The following is a 14,829-nucleotide window of genomic DNA, read 5'->3' as shown; positions in this document are numbered from 1 at the left end:
ATGCTTCAAGGTTTTTAGGGTTTGGAGCAAGTCTTTTTGGTCTTTATGTGTTTTGAGCATTCTTGTCTCATATCTTTATAGCGGGTTTCATCGGGTGTGGGTCGCATTTTCGTACCTTATGTGTCTCGGGTACTATTCATGGTTCGATTTTTCACCGTAGTAGATTTCTTCTTACGCGGGTCAAGCGTACCCAACTCATATGCCTTAGGCACCTCCCTAGCCCATTTTTCACCGTTGTAGATTTTTTTCTTACGCGAGTTAGGCGTGCCCGACTCATATGCCTTTGGCATCTTTCTTAGCTCGTGTTTTCGTCATAGCAGATTTCTTCTTACGCGGGTTGGGTGTATCCAACTACGTGCCTTGGGTGTCTTCCTAGCTTATTTTTTCGTCATAGTAGATTTCTTCTTACGCGAGTCGGGCATGCCCAACTCACGCGCCTTGAGTGCCTTCCTGGTTCATTTTTTCATTGTAGTAGATTTCCTCTTACACGGGTCAAGTGTACCCAACTCACATACTTTAGAAGACCGATCCCAAGGAGATACTTTGTCTTAGTTATGGAAAGTGATTTCGTGGGGAGTGGGAGACTTCCTTATCTTGATTGGGGTTCTCATAGTCATAGGCTAGATCCCACAAGCGACACTATTAGTATCTTTTAACATCCTTTAGATTAGTGTTTTAATAAATGAAGGGGAAATGAGAGAGAGAAAGTGAAGTGGGTATCTCGAGGGAGACTCATCGATTATCGTAATGCTGAAGGAGAGATAGAGATTCCATCATATCCTCCTTCGTTAGCACCTTGGTGACGGGAAGATTTCCCCAAATTCTCTCTTGCATAAGTAGTGGATCAAATAATTTTTTTTCTATTTTTGGCATCACAACAATACGACAATGTCCCTTAGATGTAACCTCGAAGGGATACTCGTATAAATCATGAGAGGAGAGGAGTCATTCTGTATTTTAAAACATCTTTTGGTGGATTTGGTGGGGCTTATTCCTTTGCTCGAACCCTAACCTCGAGAACCTTCTTCTTAGCTTTGGTTCCAAAAGAGGTGAGTCCATCCTCATGTCATCTATCACTTAGTCCTATAACTTAGGTTAGAATGTCTCTTCCTTCTCGGGCAAGTTCCCTTCAATCTATCGATATCAATCAGTTAAAGTCCACACGTTGTCATAATCCAAGATCGGGAGGAGCCCTGGCCTCTTCCACCTCAAGGGGGGTAACTCCCATAGACTATAGGATTATATGAGATTTAGGACTGATGAAGAGTGCACATGAATGTAACTTAGTAGTGGGTGTTCTACTCTTTGAGTGCTTGTGAATCAAATACTCTATCTCGATCGAGTTTGAGTTGTAGGCTCCCCATCTTAACTAGTATCCATTTAGTTTAGCGTCAAGATCCTTATCTTTGTCTTGTGATGCCCTCAAGGCGAGACTCTAACCCCCACCCCCCCCCTTCATCATGTGATAGTATCTTGTTTTAAATGGTGGGGCATATCTCCATCCCGGATGGTTCCTATCTCTTGGCATTATCTAGTAGTGTTCATTAAGAAATACAAGTGTGTCGGCATTATAGGCATTGTAGGGAATTCTGGGGGCAACATCACATGCGCAACGAAAAAACAAAAAGCAAAAATCCTTAAATTTCTCATAAATTATGTTCGTTGTCATGTGAAGATTGGTGCACAAAATCCGTAAAATTGAAAACTATGTATATGAAAAATTATATTACCTAGGGAGATCGTATATCTCTAAATCCCTGCATATTTATAGGAGAGGGTGAAGGAGGTCAAGCATCCTCCTCTCTAGCGATGATCCACACAGTAGGGCTATAACGACACTCCTTAAATCTCTAGGCCTATTATCTGAGGAGGAGCAGGGAAGAGGAGAATATGAGGTGGCAACAAAAAACCTATAGCCTATGAGCATTTGGTTCCCTTCTATTTGTAGAGGTCTCTTGTTAACTTAACCTTAATGGATTATACTCTATTGGGTACTGGATCTCCATCTAACTATCTAAGTCTTTTAGATTAGTGGATCTCTATTCAATAATCTCTTATTGGCTCTTATTGAATCTCATCCATAGGATTTAATAATTCAAGGGCTTATTGGATATCTAATAAGATAGGGGCTCTAATGAATATCTCATATTCGAACCTCTACTCGTCGCAATGCCTACTATATGTGTGTGATCATCTAGGCCCAATATCGAGCTGGTTATGAGTTATACATGTCAGAACTCCTTCTAGCTTAGTAAATTATTATCTTAATAATAATTTACTCGACTCATCAATTACGGACGTACTATGCCACTACGTCGTAGTCCCCAGATGATACATAGGAATCCAATCTATTAGACTTACCTGTCCTTAGTTATCGTATACTTATAGTCTCTTGTCCATCTAATATCTCAAAGACTGTATACCGGGCATAGTGCTGTTAGACCCATATGATTTTTACTCGCGTCTCGCTCTCATCGAATTCTCACGGAGAACTCTCTCTCAATCTGAATGACCCTAGCAATGAATTTGTTTGAGTAAGAATATATGAGATATTTCTCTTATGACATTTAGAGTGGTTGATCCTTTATTGACACTCAATAGTCCTCGTAAGGTTGGCTGCCACTCCTGATAATTGGTTGTGCTAGATCTAAAACTTTCAAGCTTATAAGTCCGATATTAGAGAATAAAGTACTCATACAGGATATCCTTAGTGTCTTAAGTCTAAGAACTAGGTACACAACTATGATAACGGAATCCTTATTTGATAATGAGGTATCATTAATCATCTAGTATTCCGTGATTGGATCAATCAATGAACTCATTCTCCAATGAACACTTGCACTGCAGCCATAGTACCTCCACACGAGCAGCTATGAGATCAGTCGCCTTCATCATATTATAGGAATACAATACACTAGTCTATCTGATTATCTCGATGTCCCTCTCAAGTAACCTATGACCGAGATTATTTAGGATCTATGTTTAAAGGCGAATCGGTCTCATTATCGTGATCTTATCATAATCCGATTCTCATAACACAAATTTATGGATATCACATGCAACAAGCAATATAAATGATAAAATATCAAATAATATAATGAGAAAAAAGAATGCATACCATCTCGTAAGCTATTTGCTTTCTATTTTTTATTATACAAAAGAAAGAGTAACTACTATCTAGTTGCTTAGGGAGGTTTTAAATTCATCGGTGCCCCTTTAAATAATAAGGACCGGAAGAAGCTCTTTCTTTGTAAATCTAGTTATGATTGAGGGTTCAACCATTCTTAGTCAGCTCACTCCTTTGACCATGCCTCTCCCATGTTGTCAGATGAGAAAGGGGACTAGATGCTTCAATTAAAGGATATTCTTTCCTCATTCAAGACCATTTGAAAGATGGATTAGAATTGGCTGGTCAATGCAATTCTTACTTTGATTTCTCAAGGTATATCTCGATCCCCTTCGTCGTTGCATACTTTTGATCTTCTACAGTTTCATAATGTCAGTCTTTCTTTTTTATAGGCATGGACTGTACTCCTTGAAGAAATAGTGGCATGGCTACTCTTCTAGTGTAGTTGTCACCTCAGCAATCTTGACCCCCTATCCATGAGGTGCTGCCCGAAGAGTTGGGTTTGACCTAGTCGGGCCAAAACACAAGCATCGACTGGCCCAAGAAGAGGTATAAAGTGGTCATGAGGAGGGTCCCTCGTCTTTTGAGGAGAGGAGGTCCAAGGAGCCTGTCGTAAATGGAAGCCTTGTTTTGCCAACCCTGGAGCCTACGAGAGTCCTATTTTGGCAACGTTGGAGCCTATGGAGAGTCCTATTTTTGTAGCGTTGGAGCCTATAGAGAGTCCTATTTTGGCAGCATTAGAGCTTGTGGAGAGTCCCAAAGGGCCCTAGGTCTCCCTTGGGCCAAGGAGAAGAAGGGCCAAGGTCGATGATTGACTTGTACAAGGGGAAATCTCGATATTTTGCTACTTTGACTATAGCCGATCTACCCGTTCTAACTTTAGGGTTTTTGTTGTAGTTAAGATGGAGAGGTTTATATGAGGGGCAGAAGATATGAGATAAATGTGAAACCTCGGAGCAATATTACCTGGGAATCTCTTTGTTTGGGTCAGGCAAAACAAATCTAGCTCTCTCCTTCTAAGGTGCTGCTTGATTAGAGTTATCATCATGAAGTATTGGTAAGCCAAGTCGTGACATTTTATTTTTTTATTTTTTTTACTCTTTTGCATATTTTGCAACACCATCATTATATGACGGCCCTGTTTGACCGGCTTAGGATGCCGATGTTGATCCTCCTCTTATTGTTCTAGTCGAGACGAGAGCTCGGGATGATCAATTGGCTCAAAAGTTGGAGGAAACTTAACAAGCGTTTACTACATTAGTCAAACAGTTGGAAAGCATCCGAGACAACAACCTAGATATAGAAGAGAGGCTATTGGGGTTGGCTCAAGAGTTCGATTTGGTAAAGATACTCAATTCAAAGCTTGAGAAGAAGGCTAGTGTAGTAGAAAAATGAGCTCGAGAGCTTGGGGAGATGTTGGAGGTTACATGGGGTAAGGTGCTAATGTTAGTTTGGCAAGTCCCATAGTCCCACATCGGGAAAATCAGGCTTGTTATCTCTTATTGGAACTATAAATAAGGGCCTGGGCTTTGAAGTCAGATGCACCACAAGAAAACCTAAGTATTTGCTTTGGGTTTAAGTCCACACTCAGTTAAATAGTTTGGGCTTATTGATGAGGTTTTTCTTGTTTAGTATTTTCGAGTGTTTTATGGCCTAGGAACATCTTCCTAAGGCATATGTAATAGTCCCTTTTCATAGTAGTGATTTGCTCCTCTTTCGTCCGTGGATGTAGGCCAAAGTTAATTGACTGAACCATGTAAATCTGGTGTTCTTGTCGCTTTTATCTTTTCGCTTTATTGTCTTTGTTGTGTTGCCAAAATTACCTTATGGTAAATTTCCTGGGGCTAGCTTTAACAAACTGGTATCAGAGCCTGGTTTCGGGATCTTTTGGCAACGATGACAATAACAAAGATTGTTGTCGAGAAATTCGACAAAAATGTCAACTTCGGCTTGTGGCAACTCTAGATGGAGGCCATTCTAGTTCAAGACGGAGTTGATTTGGTACTGCAGGGAGCCGAAAGCATTCCAGATGATATGTCAAAAGAAGAGCTTGCGGGTATGAATAAGAAGGCCCGATCAAGCATCATTCTAAATCTCTTTGACGAGGTTTTACGGGAGGTAGCTACGGAGACTACGGCTAAGAGCATGTGGGATAAGCTTAAAGCCTTGTACATGAAGATGACAGTGGAGAATCGTCTCTACTTGAAGCAGAGTCTATATATGCTTCGGATGATTGAAGGTACATCTATACTCTCACATCTTGATAAGTTTGATTCTTTGGTTATGGATTTGGAGAATATAGATGCAAAAAATTGATGATGAGGATAAGGCTTTGTTACTCTTGTGTTCTCTTCCCCAATCTTTTAAGCATTTTCGTGATACTTTGATTTATGGAAAAGAAACAATTTCGTATCAAGAAATTAAATCTGCACTAAAATCTAAGGAGTAGATAGACAGGAATATCACTGGGGAAAGTAGAGAGAATCAGGCTGAGGGTTTGGTTGTCAGGGGTAGAATGAATAAAAGAGAATTTAACAGTAATAGATCTAAATCTAGATCCAAATCCAAACATAGAAATTTGGAATGTAGATATTATCATAAAATATGGCACATTAAGGCTGATTGCTTTAAATTGAAAAATAAATTAAAGTAAAAAGTAAAACTTGTTGAGAAAACTACTGAGTCCGCTGAAGCTAGTGTAGCATCTGATGAGAATGTTGAAAATATTTTCTTTGCTATTGATGACAGAACGATGTCTAAAAATGAATGGATTTTAGATTCAAGTTGTTCTTATCATATGTGTCCCAATAGGGATTTGTTTTCCACATATGAATCTTGTAATAGTAGAATTGTTTTGATGGGCAATAATGCCGCATGTGATATTGTTGGTGTAGGAACAATCCGAATTAAAATGCATGATGGTATTGTGAGGATGCTCACTAATGTTAGAAATGTTCCTAATTTAAAAAAGAATCTCATCTCTTTAGGCACCCTAGAGGCTCTTGGGTGTAAATACACAACTGAAGGTGGAGTTATGAAAGTTTCTAGAAGTGCCCTTATTGTTATGAAAGCTTGTAGGTCTGGTAGCTTATATATTTTACAGGGAACTACTGTCACAGGCTCGGTTGTAGTGTCGTCATCATCATTGTCTGATTCTGACATCACCAAATTATGGCATATGCGTTTGGGTCATATGAGCGAAAAAGGTTTGAGCATATTGAGCAAAAGATGTCTACTTAGCGAACAGAGTACTGGGCCACTGGACTTTTGTGAACACTACATTTTTAGAAAGCAGAAAAGAGTCAGCTTCACTTCTCCAGCAATTCACAAAACGAAAGGTACTCTTGACTATATTCATTCAGACCTTTGGGGTCCAACTCATGTTCAGTCTAAGGGTGGTGCTAGGTATATGTTGACTTTCATTGACGATAATTCCAAGAAAGTTTAGGTTTATTTTTTGAAGCATAGAAATGATATTTTTCTAACCTTTAAACAATGGAAGGCTTTGATTGAGAAGCAAACAAGTACATAGATTAAGCGGCTTCGAACAGATAATGGCATGGAATTTTATGAAGGTGACTTTGAAGAATTCTGTAAAAATGAAGGAATCGTTCAGCATTGCACTGTTAGGATGACGCCTCAGCAAAATGGTGTAGCCGAACATATGAACAGAACACTCTTGGAGAGAGCAAGGTGTATGATCTCAAATTCAGGGTTGACAAAGGACTTTTGGGCAGAGGCGATTAATATGGCCTGTTACGTTGTCAACCGCGCTCCTTCTGTAGCACTTAACTTTAAAACTCCGAAGGAAGTTTGGTCAGGTACTTCTGCTGATTATTCTGATTTAAAAATTTTTGGATGTCCAGCATACATGCATGTAAATGAAGGAAAATTAGTGCCTTGAGCTAAAAAATGTATTTTCCTTGGGTATGCTTCTATGGTGAAAGGATACAGATTATAGTGTTCTGATCCCAAATCTCCAAAATTTATAATCAGTAGAGATGTTACTTTTGATGAATTGTTTATGTTATCTTCCAAAGAGGATTCTACTAGTTGTATAAATGATAGTGCGTAGAAGCAGGTGGAGCTTGAGATTAGGAGTTCTAATTCTTTTCAGTCAAACTCTTCTACTCAAAGAATGTCAATAGGTGGTCCCGAGTCTACTGACGCAGATGATCTAGAGGAAGAGCAATATTCCATAGCCAAGGATAGACCACAGAAAGATATTCGACCACCACAAAGATATGCAAATTTGGTTGCATATGCTTTGTCTATTGCAGAAGAGACAAGTGAAGTTGGTAAGCCTAATTCCTACTCAGATGCAATTTCTTGTGATAATTCTGCTAAGTGGTTGATTGCGATGAATGAAGAAATTGAATCTCTCAATCGGAATAGAACTTGGGATCTTGTGAAGCCACCTTCAGGTAAGAAAATTGTTGGATGCAAATGGGTCTTCAAAAGGAAGGAAGATATTCCAAGGGTTGAAGATGCAAGGTACAAAGCACGATTGGTTGCAAAGGGCTATAGTCAGGTATATGGTGTTGATTTTAATGACGTATTTTTCACCTGTTGTTAAACATAGCTCTATTCGTGTTTTGCTTGCTTTAGTTGCCATGTATGATTTGGAATTAGAGCAACTTGATGTCAAGACAGCTTTCTTACATGGTGAACTTAAAGAACAAATTTATATGGAGCAACCTCATGGATTTAAAATTGATGGTAAGGAAGACCATGTTTGCTTGTTAAAGAAATCCTTATATGGATTGAAGCAGTCTCCAAGACAGTGGTATAAGAGGTTTGATTCTTTTATGTTTAGTCATGGTTACACGAGGAGCATGTATGATAGTTGTGTTTACTTCCGGAAGTTAACTGATGGCTCTTTTGTATATTTGTTGCTTTACGTTGATGATATGTTTATTGCAGCTAAGAATTTGCTAGAAATTCACACTTTGAAAATGCAACTGAGTAGTGAATTTGAAATGAAAGATTTGGGAGCAGCTAAAAAAATTCTTGGCATGGAGATCAAAAGAGACCGAGGAGTTGGAAAATTATTTTTGACTCAGAAAAATTACCTCAAGAAAGTCTTGGAGAGGTTTGGCATGAAAAATGCTAAGCCAGTTAGTACTCCTCTTGCTAGCCATTTTCGGCTATGTGCTGCTCAGTCACCACAGTCAGTTGAAGAGGAAGAATATATGGTGAAAGTTTCATATTCTAGTGCCATCGGTAGTATTATGTATGCAATGGTTTGTACTCGTCCAGATATTTCACAAGCAGTCAGTGTGGTTAGTAGATATATGTCTCGCCCAGGTAAAACACATTGGCAGGCTATGAAGTGGATTCTCAAATACTTGCAAGGGACTTCAGATGCTTGTTTGGAATTTGGGAAAAATCGTGACACTTTGGTTGATTACGTCGACTCTGATTATGCCGCGGATCTTGATAAACGAAGATCTTTGACAGGCTATGTATTTTGTGTTGGCGGTTGTGCAGTTAGTTGGAAAGCTTCCTTACAACCTGTCGTAGCTTTATCTACTACAGAGGCAGAATATATAGCAGTGACAGAGGCGATCAAAGAAGTTTTATGGTTAAGAGGATTGTTCAACGAATTATGTTTGCATCAAAGTGTTACTACAATTTACTGTGATAGTCAAAGTGCTATTTATTTGACTAAAGACCAGATGTATCATGAGAGGACAAAACACATCGATGTGAAGTTTCATTTTATTCGGGATATCATTGCTGAGGGAAAAGTCTTTGTTCAGAAAATTCATACGAAGGACAATCCAGCTGATATGCTTACGAAGCCTCTTCTAGTTTACAAGTTCAAGCAATGCTTGGATTTGATTGGTGTTCATTGTTAGTGATTACCCGTTGGGGTTGTTATGAAGAAGGTGGAGCAAGTTTTGTTGGGACATGCCAAGGTGGAGATTTGTTAGTTTGGCAAGTCCCATAGTCCCACATCGGGAAAATCAAGCTTGTTATCTCCTATTGGAACTATAAATAAGGGCCTGGGCTTTGAAGTCAAATGCACCACAAGAAAACCTAAGTATTTGCTTTGGATTTAAGTCCACACTCAATTAACTAGTTTGGGCTTCATGATGAGGTTTTTCTTATTTAGTATTTTTGGGTGTTTTATGGCCTAGGAACATCTTCCTAAGGCATATGTAATAGTCCCTTTTCATAGTAGTGATTTGCTCCTCTTTCGTCCGTGGATGTAGGTCAAAGTTAATTGACCGAACCACGTAAATCCGGTATTCTTGTCGCTTTTATCTTTTCGCTTTATTGTCTTTATTGTGTTGCCAAAATTACCTTGTGGTAAATTTTCTGGGGCTAGCTCTAACAGCTAAGATATCAAGAGAAGACCGTTATTGAGTATAAGACATCTGTGAGATTTTAGAAGGAGTTGGAAAGGTTTAAAGTCGTCTCATAAAAATTTGAGTATATGATCGCCTTAGTTCATTTCAATGTGTGATACATGGGACTAGAGTTTGAGGAAGACCCATTTATTGACTATTCTAAGGATCAGGGCATTCACATGGAATAAAATTTTAATATCCAATTAAAACTAAAATAATTAAAATATTTTAAAATAAAATACAAATTTAAAAATAAAATCTATAAACACATAATTACGAATCTAAATGTATTTCTGGTATTATCCCAAGTTAAGAAAATCGATCATAATACAATCAAGTTATAGATTATCCTATGTACTCGTTGTAGAGAGTCAGGAGACTGCTCCAACACTAGGTTTACAAATTAAAAAATAAAAGCAATTGATAGTGTAGCTTAAAAGAGATGTTAAAAAGCAATGTAGTTATCGAATTACGTTTAAAAACTGAAAAAAAAAAAAAGGTTTTCTGGTCGATCAAAGACTGCCACTTTGGTAGCATTCGAGAAAGCTACACGACAGTAACACAAAAAAAAAAAAAAAAAAAGATTGAAACGCCAAGAGGTAAAACAGGGAAAGTTAGGGGTTGATTTAAAATTTGAAAAAGGAAATGGAATCGTAAATGCTTGAAGGTGAAATAGTAAAGAGAGAAGGGTAGATCAAGCCGGGCAGAGACATTATCCTTAATCAATAGACATTAAGTCTTTAAACAGGATTAAAAGGATATAATAGGCACCTACAATTTCCCATCTTCTCGAGTGTAAGTCAAGTGCAATATCCAAAGGTCATAAGAACAAAAAAGATAGTTGAAAATGATAATTATCACATTAGATTACTTCCACAAAGCGGATAATATTGAAATTAATTGATAAGGATTTGATTAGTATATTATTATTAATTTTAATTTAAGTATTTTAGTCAGTAATTTAAGCTAAACAAAATTGATAGACTAGTTAACTCATCAAGCTCGAGTTGTGACATTTGGTATCAAAACTGACTTAGTATTTGAATATAGTGAAAAGACTTGAAAAGAAAAAGAGTATATGTGGATGGAGTTAGACTCGTCATGATATGAAGCCACCACTGGATTACGTCTCGTATACACTATGATATTATTTGATTTTAGCTATAATGAGTCTTGACGAGGATGTCAAACCCTTAAGTATGAGAGATTGTAACATCCTTGATTAGTTCTATATATGAATAAGATTAAAATTAATTTATAAGAGTATAACTGGTTAACTTAAATATTTTTTGTTAGTGGTTTAGATCTAATAAAATTGATAGGTCAATTAGCCAATTAGACTCGAATCATGACAACGATACCATTAGGGCTTCAGACGGATCCAAGATTATCAAGATTAAATATCAAATAATAATACCAACAGATCTCATCTTCTCTTAGTTCTTATAAGATTTGCATATTGATTTCTTTTCTTCTAAATTTTAAGATTTAATACAATATCCATGATGATTCATAATACTTTCATGCACATATAGTTTTGTGCGTCTACATATCTCATAATTTGTTCTTCAACATGCCAGTTTTCTTGATTTAGCCTATTACAATCAGAACTATGAAACGAAAAGCATGACAAAGAAAATCGAAGAAAAACCTAAAGAGTGTTGAGGAGAGAGAAAAAAATTTTAAACTAAAAATAAATATCCAGAGATCAACAATAAAAAACATACCAAAAAATCAATGTTAAATTAATGTGATTCAATAAATCTTTTCTACATCAGAAAATCAAAATTTTACCATGTGAGATTGATTAATTACATGACCTTGAGTTAGCCCTATTTCAATAAATCTTCTCACATAAATTTCAAAACAATTATCCTATTATTTCTCTTTATAACAATTCTAGAGATACTTTAAAGAGAAATCAAATAACACTAAAATCATTTATCTTTTTTTTTTCTTCCATCAAAACTTAAAAAGTACATAAGATATTTATATAAGAATCAAACCTTAATTATCATATTATTTTCATTTACGAGAATTTTTATACTAAATTTTCTTATTACACTAAGATACTACTTCAGAATCATAAAATATTTATCAATCTTAATAAAAATAATTTAACAAAAGAATTCAAGTGAATATAAAAAAAATCAAGAAGAGGACGTCTAATGCGAGAAGAAAAAAGCCTTGGGCCAAAGAGACCAAAGGAAACCTCTTTTTGATCTCAAATAAAGAGACGGGCGGGAAAAGAAGCATTTTGAAAGTGGGATCTCCGCACCGCACGCATCAAGATTCGGGAACCCCTGGATCTGTTTCCTATCAGCCCAACAATATCAAGCCTGATGAGATGTAGGTCGGGCACGCACCTAATAGCAGAATAAATCAACACATGTGGTCCAGTCGAACCACATCGGAGGAGAGGACAAGAGCTACACCCCGAGGTCGAATTCATAGAGGTTGGCCCCACCTGCCTCTGCGACTGCGGTCCGTGTTTCTGAGTGGTACCGATGATAAATAAGAATAATAATAATAGTTAGCACCTGTCTACTCCATATCTCACATCCCTTGCTTTCCCGTACGAAATCGTCCCTCTCCTGCTCCTATCTTCTTCCTCTCTCTCGCTCAACGTGTTTGACTCCTATCTCTCGTGCAAGGGCTGACACCGGTGATCCAGGAAACAAGGTGGAGGAGGATGGGTGACAGACGGGTGGCGGTGGGAGTCGTAAGAGGAGAAGGAGGAGGAAGAAGAAGAGGGGGAGACGAAGTTGGGGAGGGCATGCATTGTATGGACCACCCTTACCGCAGAAACGCCGGCGGAGTGTGCGCCTTCTGCCTGCATGAGAAGTTAAGCAAGCTGGTCTCCTCCTCCAACTCTAGCCCTTTCTTTCCCTTCCAGCCTCCCCCTTGCTCCACCTCCTCCTCCTCCTCGTCCTCCCCTACTTCCTTCAGCTCCGACGCCGGAAACGGAGGTGGGGGACTAGGATTCGCGCTCGCCTCCGACCACTCCCGGACCAGTGCCAACGGCGGTGGTCCAAGGACCATGTTCCCCTTTCTGGCAGACACCCACAGCAAGAAGAAGAAGAATAGCGGTGGCGGAGGATACGGAAACGGCGCAAGGCAGGTGATGGCTGCTGTCGCCACCACGACTACCGTGTCGGCGGCCAACGACAACGATGTTGTCCTTAGAAGGACCAAATCGGTGGCAACGAGGACTACTGGAGGCCTGGCGCAAGGTGGTGGCGTTGGGAGCATCGGGGTGGCAGATAGCCCTCGGAAGAAGAGCTTTTGGTCCTTCATCTATATCTCGTCCACCTCTTCTACCTCCACGTCCTCTTCCTCAGTCGCTAACAACAACAGCAGCAGCAGCAACATCATGAGGCGAAGATCCACTTCATCCTCGTCGGGCGGAGGGAACAGAAACATTGCCAAGCGGCAACAGCAGCAGCAGACTTGTACACCATATAATTTGGTGGACAAGCAAGCAGCGGTGGCCGGCCCCAGGCAAGGGGAGAATGGTGAGAAGGATGCGGAGAGCCCGAGCGGCAGCCAGGCGTCGTCGTCGTTGGGCAGGAAGGTGGCCAGATCCAGGTCGGTGGGCTGCGGCAGCAGGAGCTTCTCGGGGGACTTCCTGGATCGCATCTCCACGGGGTTCGGCGACTGCGCTCTCCGCAGAGTCGAGTCCCATCGCGAGGCCAAGCCCAAGTCCAAGATCGTCCTCCACCTGGACCACGACAACGGCGACGGGCAGCAGCAGCGGCCGAGGATAAAGGAACGGGTCAAGTGCGGAGGGCTCTTCAGAGGACTGGGGATGATGTCCTCCGCCTACTGGCTCTCTTCGGCCGCCGCTGCGGACGACGACTACGATAGCAGCAGCAGGACATCGGCCACAACCCCGGCTGCCTCGGGCTCAACTGCCGTGCGAGGAAGAAGCTCGCCTCACGGCCGGACCAGGAGCTGGGGCTGGGCACTCGCGAGCCCAGTGAGAGCCTTTAGGCCTTACTTCTCTTCTAAATCTCTTTATGCCATCAGCAACACTGCATCCGCTGCGCCGGTGACCAACGCCAGCGACAAGTTGGTCAACAGCAAAGCGAGCAGACTCGACGGTAATGCATCGTTTCTTGCCGTAGAAATCTAGCAAAACACGTATACCTCTGTTTTCTGCGTGTGCTCAAACCTTTTCATCTTTATATTTTATCTCCTACTACATTTTCCTGTTGGTTTCCACCTTCTGCTGTGGAAGTGTATGTATGCAGAGAAAATATTTTGGCGAAAAGAGTGTGGCATGAAAGAATCGTTTTCTTCTTCTTCTTCTTCTTCTTCTTCTTCTTCTTCTTCTTCTTCTTCTTCTTCTTGTGTGAGTTTGTGTGTGTTGTGAAAGAGTTACTGCTACTGCATGTGGCTGCTGGCTTTCTCACTGACCCATTCCTCTTAACAGTCGTCCAACCCCAGAGTGCACCTGAAGACCTTTGACGGGCCGAAGCAAGTAAATGGCATGACTGCTATCGGGGCCGTCGCCCTTTTCTGCCATTGCCTGCATCAGCCGTCTCTTTCGCCCTGGGCAAACGACAAGTGCTTTGTGCCTTTTTCTTTCATGCTTCCTAGCTACTTACCCTTGATCTGTGCCTGCATCGTCGCCATGTGCGTACCAGTACGAGACGTGAGAAGCTTCCCCTGGTCACAAAATACTTGTGCAGGAGAGCGAAGGAGAGCGAAATCAATTCTTTAGGCGCCACTGCGAAGCAGAATTCGATGAATCAATTAATCGATGTTGTAGGCCACACGATTCAGTTTCCGTCGTTATCTTCTTGAACGCATCCTCCTCCACCTTTCTATGTTCCCCAAGACAAAAGATGGTGCGCTTTCTTAGCCCCCAGGATTCCGCCTCTGAAAAGGAACCCCCGCTCGCCTGCATTTAATGGTGCTACAGGTCTAATCTAATAATAATTAGAAGCTAAGCAATCATTCTTAGTTCCTGTTGTTCATTAAGGATGGTTGGAGGGATGCAGCCTGTCCATGATCCACTGCCAGTGCAGCAACTGAGGGCCCGAGATGAAGTGATGACTAGAGACAGATGAAGAGGAGGAGATAAGGTCATCGTAAAGGAAGAGAGAGAGAGAGAGAGGAAGATGGGGAATCGAGGAATACAAAAAGGAGGAAAACTGGACAGTGATAACATGGTGACAGGATTCTCGGGAGAAGGAGCAAAGCTTCCGTCCACTTCACCTTCTCAAATTTATGTTGGATTTTATATTTGCTTGACGTTCTTCCTGTTGATGATGACAAGTATTATGATTGAATTAAGTTCATTTGTTGGACATGGAGTGCTCACGTTTAGACTACACTTGG

At 40.3% G+C, this 14,829-nt stretch overlaps 1 protein-coding gene across 1 annotated transcript; it reads left to right on the top strand.

The window, feature by feature from the left end:
• Positions 1-12,044: 12,044 nt before the first annotated feature.
• LOC103971164 (uncharacterized) lies at positions 12,045-14,800 on the top strand. The gene is made up of 2 exons (XM_009385122.3): positions 12,045-13,586; positions 13,919-14,800. The coding sequence occupies exons 1-2, from the start codon at positions 12,176-12,178 to the stop codon at positions 13,951-13,953; spliced, it is 1,446 nt and encodes a 481-aa protein (XP_009383397.2). The 5' UTR covers positions 12,045-12,175; the 3' UTR covers positions 13,954-14,800.
• Positions 14,801-14,829: the final 29 nt, after the last annotated feature.

Source organism: Musa acuminata, chromosome BXJ1-11 (genome assembly GCF_036884655.1).
Source record: "Musa acuminata AAA Group cultivar baxijiao chromosome BXJ1-11, Cavendish_Baxijiao_AAA, whole genome shotgun sequence".
NCBI lineage: Eukaryota > Viridiplantae > Streptophyta > Magnoliopsida > Zingiberales > Musaceae > Musa > Musa acuminata.
Note: the sequence above shows the minus strand (reverse complement) of the source record. Positions and strands in the feature narration are given on the sequence as shown.